General features: G+C 39.2%; 1 protein-coding gene across 1 annotated transcript in view; it reads left to right on the top strand.

Moving 5' to 3' along the window:
• The window catches only part of ptprjb.1 (protein tyrosine phosphatase receptor type Jb, tandem duplicate 1), a 104,883-nt gene that overhangs the window by 11,633 nt on the left and 76,553 nt on the right, over positions 1 to 16,697 (top strand). Inside the window, exons 5-13 of the mRNA XM_019361847.1 lie at positions 8,824 to 9,084; positions 9,455 to 9,709; positions 10,441 to 10,695; positions 11,101 to 11,361; positions 11,736 to 11,996; positions 12,386 to 12,646; positions 13,017 to 13,277; positions 13,708 to 13,962; positions 14,368 to 14,628. Coding sequence (XP_019217392.1) covers positions 8,949 to 9,084; positions 9,455 to 9,709; positions 10,441 to 10,695; positions 11,101 to 11,361; positions 11,736 to 11,996; positions 12,386 to 12,646; positions 13,017 to 13,277; positions 13,708 to 13,962; positions 14,368 to 14,628 — 2,206 coding nt within the window. The 5' untranslated portion in view covers positions 8,824 to 8,948. The remainder of the gene's footprint in view (positions 1 to 8,823; positions 9,085 to 9,454; positions 9,710 to 10,440; positions 10,696 to 11,100; positions 11,362 to 11,735; positions 11,997 to 12,385; positions 12,647 to 13,016; positions 13,278 to 13,707; positions 13,963 to 14,367; positions 14,629 to 16,697) is intronic.

Raw genomic sequence — 16,697 nt, 5'->3', positions numbered from 1 at the left:
AGATTTGCGTCACCGCTGTCTCGGTGGAGTTTAATAAACTCGGCTGTTTGCTCCTTGCTATCTAAAATATAACAGGACACTGGCGTAAATTCTCAACCGTCTCACACTTCGGTTTAATCAGTTTTCTGTTTGACGTTTATTCAGCTGTGTGAAAATCCCGGAGGAACCCACCCGATGGATTAATAAAGTTTTATTTAATCTAATAACTTTGATCTCCGCCAACCCGATTTACTCCAGAACAAATAAAACACCGAAAAAAGCCAAACAATTACATTTTTAAGTTATCCGAGTGACTTGTATATCATGTTTAACCTGAGTAGCGAAAGAGCGGGGGTCTGAAAACGATGAAGCCGGGAGTCTGCTGCTCTCGCCGGCTGGAGTGACCATTGAACCCCCCGGCTTGCTATCGAGCAGGTGGGTAACAGACGTCTCCGAAAACGTCGGCGCACTTTTGCAAATATGCGATGTCTTGATAAACCAAGCAGATATTTGTAATTTACACACCTACTTTCTCGCTTGAAAATATGTTAAAAGTTTATTTTGTGACCCAGAAAGATTAATAAGACTAATTTTAAAACTTAGTAGCGGCCGCCATTGTTGGCAGCTGAAATTTGGCTGGGCCGCGCTATGAATTCTGGGATATGGTGGGCCACGAAGGACACACCCGACCCATCCTTCAAATTCGTGGAAATGAAGGACGCATTTGTCAGCTGCATTTGAAGGAGTCGACGAATTGGGACAGCCTTCGTCGCCTGGCTGTGACATAATCGGCCTTCAAATGCGGCCTCCGGAGGATGCAGCTGACGTTTTGGGACACAGCTAGAAGTTAAGCTCATTGCAACATGGCAACTGCCTCAACACTAGCCGAAATTGAACCTCCCCCACCCTCATTCAGATCTGGCTTTTGGAACTATTTCTGTTTTCATATGAAGCATGACCCTGATGGTAAGCGCGTCATGGACAAAAGTAAAACAGTATGTCGGATGTGCCACGTAATGCTCAATTACATTGGAGGGAACTAGTGCGTTAGCGCAGTTAGCTCGTTAACGTGTTGACGCCGTCCACCCCCACGCACGGGGTGATCCGCGGTAACTCGTTAATGGAGATTCGCCGTGTTATGGCGTTAACGTCATTTTAACGAGATTAATGCTGACAGCACTCGTGGGAACACAACGAATATGACTGCACATTTACGCCAACATCATCCTAGTGCAAAGACAAGTGGAAGCAGACAAAAACAACAAGCACGCATGCTACAAACTTTACACAAGTCATTTAGACAGCCGTCAGCACATGATTCTCCTTATGGGGACTTGATATGTTTAATATGCTGCTGAGAATATACCCCAGAAGAAGCGTATAGTATAGCTTTTATTTTGGAAAGAGCCATTTCTCTGTAATAAACTCTCTTTTCCAAAGATGAGTGATTTCTCGATCAGATAGATTTATTTATTTTTAATTATTTTGTTGTTTCAGCAGCATTACATTTAAAAACTGTACTTTTGAGTTAAAATATGTATTTATAATTTTAATAAATGACAAATTAAAAAGGCATGAACAATTTTTGTATCGAAAAAATATTGAACCGTGACACCAAAATATCGAACCGAACCGAACCGTGAATTTTGTGTATCGTTGCACCCCTAGAGTATATATCAGTTTTCACTTTTTATAGCTTTCATGTTCATCCTCATGCGTTTGCTCTCCCCTCACAGAGCCTGAAGTAATCAGGGATCTTACTGTCAGTGAAATCAGGACGTCCTCTATATTTCTGAATTGGACTCCCCCAGTGGGTCAAAGGTCATTCTATAGAGTAGAGTGGACAAATGGAACAATAAAAATGAATAAGACTGTGACTGAAGCTAAAATAAATATCACTGAGCTGACTCCTGGAGTGTGCTACACTTTCACTGTCATAGCAGTGGCTGGAGATAACAGAACAGAAAGTGACGTAGCAACATTTTCTCTATACACAAGTAAGATCAAGATTGTGATTTTTGTCTCTTCCATATGATCATGGCACCATTTTTACTTTTAGTTTCTTCATTGAAGTCTTTATTTTTTCATACTGAACTTTTCTTCTGTTGTAATGGGTAAAACGGTTTCTTAAAGTCTCATATTGCAAGGTTTTTCATAGTCTTCAACACAAAAATGTTTTTTTTAATATATTCTTATATTCCAGTGATGTGATTTTCAATCAACAGGCAGAACATTTTTTTCTTTAACTGATTTTTTTAAAGTGTGCCACTTCATTGAGTCCTCGTGTTGCTTATTTACCACAGCCACTGGTCATATTTTTGGCTTTCACACTTGGTGTTAGCTCTCTCTGGGAAATAGAATCACTTCCTATTCCTTCTGTAACACACAGTGATGTTTTGTGTAACTTATCTCCAGTGATGGGAATAACGGCGTTACAAGTAACGGCGTTACTAACGGAGTTACTTTTTTCAGTAACGAGTAATCTAACTAATTACTATTCATATCGTTACAACGCCATTACAGTTACTAACAAGAAAGTGCTGTCTGTTAGTATTTTTCAACAAACAGACGGTTGAAGCTGTGTTCAGCTTACTGCATCTTATATCAGTTGCACAGAAGTAGCTGACTATGTAAGTAATCTGGACGCTACAGCTTTAAGCAGCTGCGTGTGCTCCCGCGGTTGGTAATCACGATCACTTTCTAGCACAACACCTGGAGCTAACGGAGCAAAACAACCGCATGACTGCTGCTGTTTGACTGAGGAAGAATAAAGTAGTCGTGGTAAGCCAATCACATGACCACTTAAAGACAAAGCAACAAGATGATATATACCAGTTTTGAAATTGTGTTGATAGGCCACGTAAAACCAGGGTCATGATAAACAATATATACGCGGCGTTTTTTCCTCAATAGTTTCTCACGTTTACTGTCTAAGGCAGGGGTCTGCAACCTTTAACACCCAAAGAACCACTTTGACCCGGTTTCCACGCAAAAGAAAACACTGGGAGCCGCAAATACTTTTTGAAATCTAAAATGAAGTTAACACTGTATATATTGTTTTTTACCTTTGTGCTTAAGTAAGTAAGTAAAGTTTATTTATTAAGCGCTTTTCACAGACAGGCAGTCACAAAGCGCTGTACACAAATATTAAAATAAACAATACAATCAATAGACATTATAGACAATGTAAAAGATCAAATGTAAATAATGTAAAGAATATAAAATACGTAGATCAACAAAAGGCTTGTTTGAACAGAAAAGTTTTTAACTGCTTTTTAAAAGAATCCACAGAGCAACTAAGGTGTGTTGCTTATGTAATCCATGAAGTGCTACAGAGAAAATTACATTTTATTTATGTAATTAACACATTTTGAACTCTTAAAGAAATATAACAAAAGGAAAGACACCCAGCTGAACTAAAATGATCCATGTAGCAAACAAAAACTGTTGTGAGCCGCCACCCTTTTCAGGTCAAGGCTTTTGGAGCCTTGACCTGACTTTTAAAAAGTAATTGGAAAAAAAGCACTATGCCGCAAAAAAAAAAAAAAAAAAAAAGATATTTGCAAAATTCTGCCTAAATATCTATTTTACCTTGTTAATGTGTGTGGCGGGGCGTGGTCTGCAGTACCGCTGCATGGGAGTCGGACGCACCTGAGCGGCACCCGCAATCGCGCCTCGCCGCCTTAAAGTCTGTGCTCTCTCTGCTGTTGTGTTGTCGGGCTGTGAGCTGAAACGCTACAGCCGGCTTTATGCGTACAGCAACCGTGTGTGAAAAGTGGTCTCTAAAGAGATGCTGAAAAGCATGTCCATGCAAACATCGTCGGGTCTGCCGTGATATGTTTAGAATGAGACTTCTGGTCCCGAACCTCTGCGCACAGCCTCTGCAAATCGGGGCTTTCATCTTTACGCAGGACTGTAAGCTGTCATCTGTGAGGCGTGAGCGGTGTTTATTTTTAACATAGTTCACGGTGGAGAACAGCTGCTGACATAATGTGGATCCGAAGATCCATAATTGGCCTACCTGGGGTTGAAAGTCTTGATAAATACATGGGGTTTCGGCCAGTACACCGGCTTCCGCGAGTGTGACGCTTATTTTGAGCGATGAAAAAAAATAATAAGATATAATTTTATTTTTATATTTCAAAATCACAATAATCTTCCAATTTAGAACTACAAGTTAAAAAAAGAACTAAACACAAATAAAATGCACTTCAGCGAAATACTTCTTCTATTTTCCCAAACCACCCGGAGCCGCAAAATAAGGACTAAAGAGCCGCATGCGGCTCCGGAGCCGCGGGTTGCCGACCCCTGGTCTAAGGACAGCGATAGCAAGCACTCTCTGCTTATGAGCAAAAGAGAAAAAAAAAAGGGAACGTTTCAGGGGCGGATCTAGAGACATTTTCTTAGGGTGGCATGAGGGTGGCAAAGAAATCAAATGGGGTGGCAAAATCAAAGCCTTTTTTTCCTCCCCAAACACATATGCAGGTGGTTACATATGGTACACTCCACACTAAACGTCACAAATCTCCCACATCTAAAAACTCTCTCTCTCTCTCTCTCACTCGCTCTGTCTCGCTGCCGTTACCGTCACTCCCAAAACTTTCCCCTCTTACTAAACAACCAAATCCCACATGTTGACTTTTTTTTTTTAAATTGGTCGACATGGTTCATTTTTCCACCGATAGGAAAGAGGTGGCTTTTTTTCCTTTCTTTACCGTTTTCGCGCTGTCCTTAGAAAACGCTTAAAACCCACACACACACACACACACACAAAAACGTGACGACAGTATTTAGTAAAAAGCATGGCTTATATATATTATCATAACTCTGGATTTACTGGCCTGTAATTAAAATTTAAAAACTTTGAAGTCCGAACTTTCAATGTGGGCTGAAATAGAGACTCAGCGTGGCTGCAGGTTTTTGCTATGTCAGCTTACATCAGTCATGTGATTTGGAGGTGCAGCGTGTCCGTGGACCGCAGAGGGTTAATAACACTCACCTTCCTTCCATTTCTAGAGTGTAACATCCAACCACCTGTGTAAAATCCGAAATTCCCATGGTGTTGTTCAAAATGTGCTCTGGGACAATCATAAACATCGCTTGCTACTGAAAACAATTGCCCTTTCTCAATTCTAAGTACGCAAGTACGTACTCGCGTTCTCGGGGAGACCGGACTTGCCGAGACCTCACGGGAGTACGGACTTGCCGAGAACGCGAGCACGGACAAATTGGAACACCAATTATACAAATTGGTGTTCCAAAAAAACAAGCAGGTGAGATGTTAGAACGCTTTTATTTTTATTTTACTGGACACTCAATACAATAGACAGCTGCTTAGGTTTGGGGTTTGTTTAACCTGAGTAGCGAAAAGACCGTGGGGGAGGGGGGTTGAAAACGATGTGCCGGGAGTCCGCTGTTCTCGCCGGCTCTAGTGATCCTCGACCTCGCTGTCTGCTATGGAGCTGGCGGGTCACAGACGTCTCCAAAAACGTCGGAGCACGTTTGGAAATATATGATATCTTGATAAATCGAGCAGATATTTGAAGCTTACACAGCTACATTCTCGCTTGAAAATAACTTAAAAGTTTATTTTGTGACCCAGAAAGAGTAATATTTAAAAGTTTTTAGCCCCGCTCATCCGCCATTGCCGCGTTTGAGTTTTGGACGAAATGCATTCTGGGATATTTAGCTGTACCAAGTCCACACAAGTCACCCCCGATGCATGCTCGATAAAACAGGCGGAGCAAGAACACATCCAGGACTTTTTCGCGTTCTCGGCTTGATGCGTACTTTGAATTGGAACAGTACTTGGTCCCCGACTGATGACGTATCACGAGTACACGAGAACGCAAGTACGCACAAGTACGCATATTGAGAAAGGGCCCACAAAAAAGCCGGTCCTGCTATGGGCTGAACCATTTGTTAATGGTGCAGGGGGAGAACACTGTCCAATATATTCAGTTTTAACATTTATATTCACTGTTGACTGTAACTACGCTCAAACTGTTAATGCTATCTTATTTTAATAAACAACACTGTCATATGCAAAACTGGGGTGGCACTTGGGGTGGCAAGGAATCATTTTAGGGTGGCACTTGCCACCCCATGCCACCCTTCTAGATCCGCCCCTGAAAGTTTTAGGAGTGACAGCAAGAGAGAGAGAGAAAGAAAGAAAGACAGCAGAAAAAGAGAGAGAGCGAGTTTTGAGATGTGAGAGATTTGTGACGTTTAGCGTGTTTGGAGTGTGTTGTCTTGTGTAGTTAGTGTGTTGTGGGTAGTTTTGTGTTGTGTGTCAGAACAATGAGGCGACTGCTGTCTCCAGGTAGAAAAAGGAGTGATACACCTGCTGCTGTCAGACCTGCAGGTATCAGGCTGTGATGTTCTCCTTTATAGTGGACAGAAATTATTTTTTTGGAGTGGCACAAATAATTTGTGTGGCATCTTATTGAAGAACAGCTGATTGTTATGTAAATAGTTTGAAATAGTTATTTAAAAAATCAAGGTAAAAGGTAAATGGATGCAAATAACTTTGTTGTTTGCAAAACGTGTGCATAGGATTTTAAAATTGACAATTTATATTTGCATTTAAAGTCATGAAATATATATTTCATTAAACATGTTTGTGGTTGTTACAGTAAAAAATATAACTTTTTCTACTCTGATTTTATGTTTATTGTCTGATTTTAGATCAATTGTGTTAATACAGTATGTCAAAATGAAAACATAACTGTAAATTCAGACACATGAGGTTGTGCTGAAAAGGAAGATACCAAACAAGGCAAATTAACTGTTTTTAAAGGTGAAATGTGGAGGGAAAATCAAAAGTAGTTAAAAATGGCCAATTATACCCTGGACCCCAGAGGGTTAAACATTTTTTAAAAGTAACGCAATAGTTACTTTTCAAGTAATGAGTTACTTTTAGAATATTGTAACTCAGTTACTTTTTTGAAGAAGTAACTAGTAACTATAATTAATTACTTTTTCAAAGTAACTGGCCCAAGACTGGTTATCTCAGTGGCCTATTTAATTTAAGAGATTTAGGTAAAGACTTGTTTCATTATAGAATCTTCACACACCTTTTCCAAAAGACGCTCTCTGCCAAAACACCAACTAATTGTATTTGTTCATTTTGACTGTAGGTATTTGCTAGTTTATCTTAGCTGGTAGCCGAGTCGCCATCGCCGTGACATCTTCAGCTGTCTCTCCTGCAGCTTCCTACTCAGTGTGTCAAATGTTTAGCTACTCATTTGATGATAGAAACAGCCCCATGTTTCTCTTCTTTACTGTGGCTGGGCTGGTAACATATGAGTGCTCTGTTGAAGCGAGCTTTTCTTTAACCTTAACTAGTGATGATTTCATGTATTTTTTTCACAAGGAAAACTGTAACGTTTAGAGTAAAAATGACTCATGACCATCTGACTGATGTATCCTTATGTACAGCTACTTTCAATGCTTCTGATATTTATTTAGACGCTTGCTCTCCGACTGATCCTTCTGAGTTAACTCCATTAATCACTTCTTCCAAACCATTAATGTGTCTTTTTAGATCCCATGCATTTTCTGCTGAAATAAATTCTACAGTGAATTAATGCTTCAGTCTTAAAAATGATCAATCTGTGTTGTATGTAACAGAGGCCTTTAAGGTGGCAGATGGTTGCCACTACCTGAGCCTGTTTCTGCTGGAGGTTTCTTCCTGTTAAAAGGGAGTTTTACCTCCCTACAGTCGCCAAGTGCACAAAGGAGGCTGTTTGATTGTTGTTTTCTTTCTTTTAGTGTAGGGTCTTTACTAAAGTGCTTTGAGGTGACTAAGTTGGCACTATTTAAAGAAAATGGAATTAAATAGAATTGACTTCTCATTCAATTACCCTCTACTCACAGAGCCTAAATTAGTCAGGGATCTTATTGTCACTGAAATTAGAAACTATGAGAGCTGCAGAGTTAATTTTACTGTATACACATAAGATATGCAGGAATTCAATATCTGAATGAATTTGTAATCAATGTTTTTCAAATGCTGTCCCTTACGTGTTCTTTACTAAATTTGCTGCATATTTGATGGTATAATTTTCTAAAGTTTAAAATATATCAGGGCTGTGCGATATGACCAAAATCTCATATCCCAATATAAGACATCTATTGTCCCGATAACGATATAAATCACAAAAATTTAACATTTTCTGTAAATTCTGTGAATCTTGGGCAGCTTGACTTCCATGAAGTGTTTCCAGCTGGGCGTCGTGTACCTGGAGTCGAGTGTTTTAACAGATGCATGAAACTATACATTTTTAGACATAAGTTGTAATGGCCGCCGTTTTCTTTGTGAGTATTTATTACACAGCGTACTGCGGGGAAAAGCCTGTTCTAACATTTGAGGCTAAGGTTTATTTTTTAGCACCTGGCGACTCTTTTTTGCTTCTCATCCGTAAACACTCTGCATACTCTTTCACGCAATTCAGTTTATTTTGAAAAGTCTCAACAGGATCTTGAGCTTTATTGTGAAAGGTTTATGTGGAAAATAAACAAGCATACACGAGGTGGTTTTACCGTCGTTGTTGCTAACGACAACGCAAAAAAACAGTCGCTTGTCCGTCCATAGTGTGGTTATGTTAAGTATAAGAGAAAGAGAGAAATTTAAGAAATTAATATAGCCACTACAGTGACCATCAAAACGATGAAAAAAATTTGTAGTAAACATTTTTTTTGCGACACCATGAAACAAACGATAGCGTAAAATGAAACGATAGATGATTTTATGTTGTCATCCGATATATATCGTTATCTCGAACAGGCCTAAAATATATTTATGTCAGTTTTGTTATTTTTCTACCTCTCTGTAACTCACAGAACCTGAAAAAGTGAAGACGCTTACTGTCAGTGAAATCACTACATCCTCTATATTTCTGACCTGGACTGACCCACAGGGTCAAAGGTCTTTCTATAGAGTAGAGTGGACAGATGGAACAACAAGCATGAATATGACTGTGACTGAAGCAAAAGTAAATGTCACTGAGCTGACTCCTGGAGTGAACTACACTTTCACTGTCATAGCAGTGGCTGGAGATGACAGAACAGAAAGTGACGTAGCAACACTTTCTCTATACACAGGTAAGATGAAGAGTATGACATTTTCTGATCCGGGGGCTCGTGCTCTGTACTATGTCAGTTTCATTTTTATCTTGTAGTTTATTATTGGTTTGTCAACTTTTTAGGATAGTTTTTTTTTTTCTAGTGAAGCAGTTTCTTCAAAAATTATAGAAATGATTTTTACCTGAAGACTTCAAATCTAAAAACACTTTTTATTCATGTGTGACATGGGTTTTTTGTTAAAAAGCATGTTTTGATTTATTCACATATCCTCTCAGGTTCTCCTTAATTCAGTCCTCTTGATTCTTACCTGTTGCAGTCACTACTTATTTTTCTTGGCTCAGCAGTTCTTTTGTGTTCTTCTTCCTCCTCATGTACTCTCCACTCATAGAGTCTGAAGTAGTCATGAGTCTCTCTGCTGTTAACGTCACAAAATCGTCAATTTTTGTGAGCTGGACTAAACCAGTGGGAAACAGCTCCTTCTATAAAGTACAGTGGACAGGAACAAGTTTCTCTGTAAATGTCAGTGAGATGTTTTATAACATCACTAACCTGACTGCTGGTGTCCAGTATGAAATAACTGTCACTGCAGTGGCTGGTGATGGTTATACTGAAGGACAGAGTGCTACTGTCACCAAGTACACAAGTAAGTGAGCATTTAAATGTTTTTCATACTGTGAATTAGTGACTGTCTGCTGAGGATACCTGGTAAAATAAGGAGTCTTCTATCATCATAAGATAAGTTCAATTCAAAGGAAAGTAGAAGTAGAAATCCAGATGTAGAAGAAGAAGCCCTTTGAAGTGAGAAGGTTGGATCTCTCACCGATGTGTCCTCATATAACAGCTGTAGTTGTGCTCACTCTGTGTTTGAGTAACAGCTCCAACAATGGTTTGCATTTCTTTTGTATGTCTAGTTTAGATCTTCCTCTGAACTTCCAGCTGCATGAAATGTTACAGGGTCAGCATGTTGCTGCTCGTGTGTTTTTACTGTAACTTTGAGACAGAGAAGACTTGAGCCAACTTTTTAATTTGTCCCCATGTAATGACTTCTCCCTAACAGAGCATGAAGTAGTCAGGTGACTCAGTGTTACTGCTTTCACAACGTCCTCTGTATCACTGAAGTGGACTGAACCAGCAGGAAACAGCTGCTTCTATCTTGTAGAGTGGACAGATAGAATGCAGTACAGATTTAGAGTTTCTGCAGTGGCTGGTGATGAGCAAACTATGGGAGCTGCAGAGTTAATTTCACTGTATACACACAGAATTGCAAGAATTCAACATCTGAATGAATTTGTAATCAGTGTTTTTCAAATGCTGTCCGTTAGTGTTTTTCTCTCAATCTTCTTGTTTCTGCATCTACCTCTCTGTAACTCACAGAACCCAAACAAGTGAAGACCCTTACTGTCAGTGAAATCAGGACATCCTCTATATTTCTGACCTGGACTGACCCACAGGGTCAAAGGTCATTCTATAGAGTAGAGTGGACAAATGGAACAATAAACATGAATAAGACTGTGACTGAAGTAAATGTCACTGAGCTGACTCCTGGAGTGAGCTACACTTTCACTGTCACAGCAGTGGCTGGAGATAACAATACACAAAGTGACGTAGCAACACTTTCTCAATACACAAGTAAGATCAAGATTGTTAGTTTTGTCTCTTCCAAATGATCATGGCACCATTTTTACTTTTAGTTTCTTCATTGATTTCTTTATACTGCACTTTTCTTAAATTTCTTCTCTTGCAATGGGTAAAACAGTTTCTTAAAATCTAATAGTGGAACGTTTTTTAAAGCCTTCAACACAAAAACTTTTCTTTATATTCTTATATCCCAGTGATGTGATGTTTAATCAACAGGCTGAACATTTTTCCTTTAACTGATTTTTAACGTGTCCCACTAATCAATGTTTCTCAAACGCTGTCCCTCAGGTGTTCTTTAGTAAATTTGCTGCACATTTGATGTTGTAATTTTCTAAAGTTTAAAATATATTTATATCAGTTTCGTTGTTTTTGCATCTACCTCTCTGTAACTCACAGAACCCGAAAAAGTGAATGATCTTAATGTCACTGAAATCAGGACATCCTCTGTATTTTTGAACTGGACTCCGCCAGTGGGTCAAAGGTCTTTCTATAGAGTAGAGTGGACAGGTGGAACAATAGAAATGAATATGACTGTGACTGAAACTAAAGTAAATGTCACTGAGCTGACTCCTGGAGTGAGCTACACTTTCACTGTCACAGCAGTGGCTGGAGATGACAGAACAGAAAGTGACGTAGCAACACTTTCTCTATACACAAGTAAGATGAAGAGTATGACATTTTCAGATCTGGGGGCTCGTGCTCTGTACTATGTCACTGTTTCATTTTTTATCCTTTAGTTTATTATTTGTTTGTCAACTTTTTAGGATAGGTTTTTTCTAGTGAAGCAGTTACTTCAAAAATTAATGAAATCGTTTTTACAGGAAGACTTCAAATCTAAAAACACTTTTTATCCATGAGTGACATGTTTGTTTGTTTTTTGCCAAAATAAGTTTTTTGATTTATTCACATATCCTCTCAGGTTCTCCTTAATTCAGTCCTCTTGATTCTTACCTGTTGCAGTCACTACTTATTTGGTTGGCTCAGCAGTTCTTTTGTTTTCTTGTTCCTCCTCATGTACTCTCCACTCATAGAGCCTGAAGTAGTCACGAGTCTCTCTGCTGTTAACGTCACAACATCGTCTATGTTTGTGAGCTGGACTAAACCAGTGGGAAACAGCTCCTTCTATAAAGTACAGTGGACAGGTGGAGGAACAAGTGGCTCTGTAAATGTCTATGAGACGTTTTATGATATTCCTAACCTGACTGCTGGTGTCCAGTATGAAATAACTGTCACTGCAGTGGCTGGTGATAATTATACTGAAGGACAGAGTGCTACTGTCACCAAGTACACAAGTAAGTGAGCATTTAAATGTTTTTCATACCGTGAATTAGTGACTGTCTGCTGAGGATATCTGGTAAAATAAGGAGTCTTCTATCCTCATAAGATAAGTTCAATTCAAAGGAAAGTAGAAGTAGTAATCCAGATGTAGAAGTAGAAGCCCTTTGAAGTGGATAGATAGACATTTAAATGAGAATCACAGTGTGAATAACACATATATAACCATCAGTGCACTAACTGCCTGTATGCAGTACAGATTTAGAGTTTCTGCAGTGGCTGGTGATGAGCAAACTATGGGAGCTGCAGAGTTAATTTCACTGTATACACACAGGAATTCAACATCTGAATGAATTTGTAATCAATGTTTTTCTCTCAATCTTGTTATTTTTGCATCTACTCACAGAACCCGAAAAAGTGAATGATCTTACTGTCAGTGAAATCACTACATCCTCTATATTTCTGACCTGGACTGACCCACAGGGTCAAAGGTCTTTCTATAGAGTAGAGTGGACAGATGGAACAACAAGCATGAATATGACTGTGACTGAAGCAAAAGTAAATGTCACTGAGCTGACTCTTGGAGTGAGCTACACTTTCACTGTCCTAGCAGTGGCTGGAGACAACAGAACAGAAAGTGACGTAGCAACACTTTCTCTATACACAAGTAAGATGAAGAGTATGACATTTTCTGATCCGGGGGCTCGTGCTCTGTACTATGTCAGTTTCATTTTTATCTTGTAGTTTATTATTGGTTTGTCAACTTTTTAGGATAGTTTTTTTTTTTCTAGTGAAGCAGTTTCTTCAAAAATTATAGAAACGATTTTTACCTGAAGACTTCAAATCTAAAAACACTTTTTATTCATGTGTGACATGGGTTTTTTGTTAAAAAGCATGTTTTGATTTATTCACATATCCTCTCAGGTTCTCCTTAATTCAGTCCTCTTGATTCTTACCTGTTGCAGTCACTACTTATTTTTCTTGGCTCAGCAGTTCTTTTGTTTTCTTCTTCCTCCTCATGTACTCTCCACTCATAGAGTCTGAAGTAGTCATGAGTCTCTCTGCTGTTAACGTCACAACATCGTCAATTTTTGTGAGCTGGACTAAACCAGTGGGAAACAGCTCCTTCTATAAAGTACAGTGGACAAGTGAAGGAAGGAACTTCTCTGTAAATGTCAGTGCGACGTTTTATAACATTACTAACCTGACTGCTGGTGTCCAGTATGAAATAACTGTCACTGCAGTGGCTGGTGATGGTTATACTGAAGGACAGAGTGCTACTGTCACCAAGTACACAAGTAAGTGAGCATTTAAATGTTTTTCATACTGTGAATTAGTGACTGTCTGCTGAGGATACCTGGTAAAATAAGGAGTCTTCTATCATCATAAGATAAGTTCAATTCAAAGGAAAGTAGAAGTAGAAATCCAGATGTAGAAGAAGAAGCCCTTTGAAGTGGATAGATAGACATTTAAATGAGAATCACAGTGTGAATAACACATATATAACCATGAGTGCACTAACTGCCTGTATGCAGTACAGATTTAGAGTTTCTGCAGTGGCTGGTGATGAGCAAACTATGGGAGCTGCAGAGTTAATTTCACTGTATACACAGAATTGCAAGAATTCAACATCTGAATGAATTTGTAATCAGTGTTTTTCAAATGCTGTCCGTTAGTGTTTTTCTCTCAATCTTCTTGTTTCTGCATCTACCTCTCTGTAACTCACAGAACCCAAACAAGTGAAGACCCTTACTGTCAGTGAAATCAGGACATCCTCTATATTTCTGACCTGGACTGACCCACAGGGTCAAAGGTCATTCTATAGAGTAGAGTGGACAGATGGAACAATAAACATGAATAAGACTGTGACTGAAGTAAATGTCACTGAGCTGACTCCTGGAGTGAGCTACACTTTCACTGTCACAGCAGTGGCTGGAGATAACAATACACAAAGTGACGTAGCAACACTTTCTCAATACACAAGTAAGATCAAGATTGTTAGTTTTGTCTCTTCCAAATGATCATGGCACCATTTTTACTTTTAGTTTCTTCATTGATTTCTTTATACTGCACTTTTCTTAAATTTCTTCTCTTGCAATGGGTAAAACAGTTTCTTAAAATCTAATAGTGGAACGTTTTTTAAAGCCTTCAACACAAAAACTTTTTTTTATATTCTTATATCCCAGTGATGTGATGTTTAATCAACAGGCTGAACATTTTTCCTTTAACTGATTTTTAACGTGTCCCACTAATCAATGTTTCTCAAACGCTGTCCCTCAGGTGTTCTTTAGTAAATTTGCTGCACATTTGATGTTGTAATTTTCTAAAGTTTAAAATATATTTATATCAGTTTCGTTGTTTTTGCATCTACCTCTCTGTAACTCACAGAACCCGAAAAAGTGAATGATCTTAATGTCACTGAAATCAGGACATCCTCTGTATTTTTGAACTGGACTCCCCCAGTGGGTCAAAGGTCTTTCTATAGAGTAGAGTGGACAGATGGAACAACAAGCATGAATATGACTGTGACTGAAGCAAAAGTAAATGTCACTGAGCTGACTCCTGGAGTGAACTACACTTTCACTGTCACAGCAGTGGCTGGAGATGACAGAACAGAAAGTGACGTAGCAACACTTTCTCAATACACAAGTAAGATGAAGAGTATGACATTTTCTGATGTGGGGGCTCATGCTCTGTACTGTGTCACTGTTTCATTTTTCTGTTTCTTAGTCTGTCAACTTTTCTGGTTTAGGTTTTTCTAGTGAAGCATTCACTTCAAAAATTATGGAAATTCTTTTTACAGGAAGTCTTCAAATCTAAAAACATTTTTTATCCATGTGTGAAGTGGGGTTTTTTTGTCAAAAAACATTTTTTGATTTACTCACATATCCTCTCAGGTTCTACTTAATTCAGTCCTCTTGATTCTTACACATAGCAGACAGGTCTGGCCCGGATCTGGTATCAAGCCGGCACTGCTGGCTCACTTCTGGCATGGTAAGTTGTATGTCATCCAGATATGTGCCAGGCATGGCATAGCTGGCACTGTTTATGTGATGACATGCCATATCTGACTCTATTTTGGTTTTGGTTATGTGGCCCAGGCTCATAGAAAACAGGTCTTCCCTGGATCCGGCATCAAGCTGGCACTTCTGACTAACCAGTGTCATGGCAGGGTCATGTCAACCAGATATGGGCCAGGCCTGGCATAGATGGCACTATCTATGTTCCTATTTTCCTATTTTAGTTAGAAGACCCAAATGCCATGTTGCAATACTATACTGCTATGGTAGCCAACATTTCAAATGCAGATTTGACAGGTTAGTGAGTGTACACATTATCCAAAACCTAGTGACGGTTTACTCATCATTGCCAGTGGGTGGCTATAGCTCAGGAGGTAGGGCAGGTCACTTACTGATCGGAAGGTTAGTGGTTCGATCCATGGTCTGCATGTTAAGAGTGTGAATGTAGTTAGGAAGCACTCAGTTTAGAGAAAGTGTGTGATTGGGAGAATGTGGCATGTTGTATAGAGTACTCTGAGTAATCCAGGCGACTAGACAAGCACTATATACAAATCAGTCCATTCACTCTCTAAACAGAGTTTTCATGTTACTTTTGCATGTTCTTGCACATGTAGTTATTACATGGCTTGATTAAGGTACGCATTAGGCTGACATCTGGGGCCAGAGCTGAACTGTTCTGGGCCAGTACAAGGCCCATGTATGGGCCACATCTGGCAAACCAGATCTGGGCTACCAAAGGGACGTCATTCTTTGCGGTATGTGGGCCAGATCCAGGCCATACCAATTTTGCTATGTGGGTACCTGTTGCAGTCACTGCTTATTTTTCTTGGCTCAACAGTTCTTTTGTTTTCTTCTTCATCCTCATGTACTCTCCACTCATAGAGCCTGAAGTAGTCATGAGTCTGTCTGCTGCCAATACCACAACATCGTCTATTTTTTGTGAACTTAAAAGTGATCAATCTGTCTTCATTACTGTTGTATGTAACACAGGTCTTTAAGACTATGTCCACACTAGCCCGAATAGATTTGAAAGCACCATTTTCGTCTGAAAACGCTTCACGTCCAGACTAGCGTTTTCAGTTGTTTTCACAGAGTTGTGCGTCCACATTGAAACGGCCGAAAACACTTACGTTTCAGTACTGCGCATGCGTGAAGCACAAGAAGATTTGGCCTGCCTCATTTCTGTCAGCTGTTTATTTACTTTCTAGCTCTTTGAAACGTCACAGCAAAAGGTCGAGAAAAAGTACCGAGTTTTTTAAATGGACTAACAATGAAGTGGAGCGGTTGCTGTGAGTAACACAAAAGTAAAGTTGCAAAAGTGAGTGAGAATTAAATAAATTGAAGAAAAGCTATCTGGAGCATGTACAAACTGATATTAATCTTTAATAGGGCTGTCAAAATTGAGAGCAGTGATATCACTGAGCTGACTCCTGCAGTGTGCTACACTTTCACTGCCGTAGGGGTGGCTGGAGATAACAGAAGAGAAAGTGACATAGCAAAGAATATTTTTTTGCTGGCATCAAGAATATAGCCTACTTAATGTATTTTCGTTTCTCATTTTTAAAAATTTAACTGTCAATTTCTTTTTCATGTAATCAGTGAAGCAACAATAGAGTTTTTTTTTTTTTAAGAGTTTTAAAGAAAAAGACTTTAATAGTCAAGTGATGTGATTCTGGTTGTGTTTGAATTTGCTGAGAT

This window comes from Oreochromis niloticus, linkage group LG7, assembly GCF_001858045.2.
Source record: "Oreochromis niloticus isolate F11D_XX linkage group LG7, O_niloticus_UMD_NMBU, whole genome shotgun sequence".
NCBI classification, from domain to species: Eukaryota; Metazoa; Chordata; class Actinopteri; order Cichliformes; family Cichlidae; genus Oreochromis; species Oreochromis niloticus.
The sequence above is the reverse complement of the archived record's forward strand: the minus strand, read 5'-3'. Positions and strand labels throughout refer to the sequence as shown.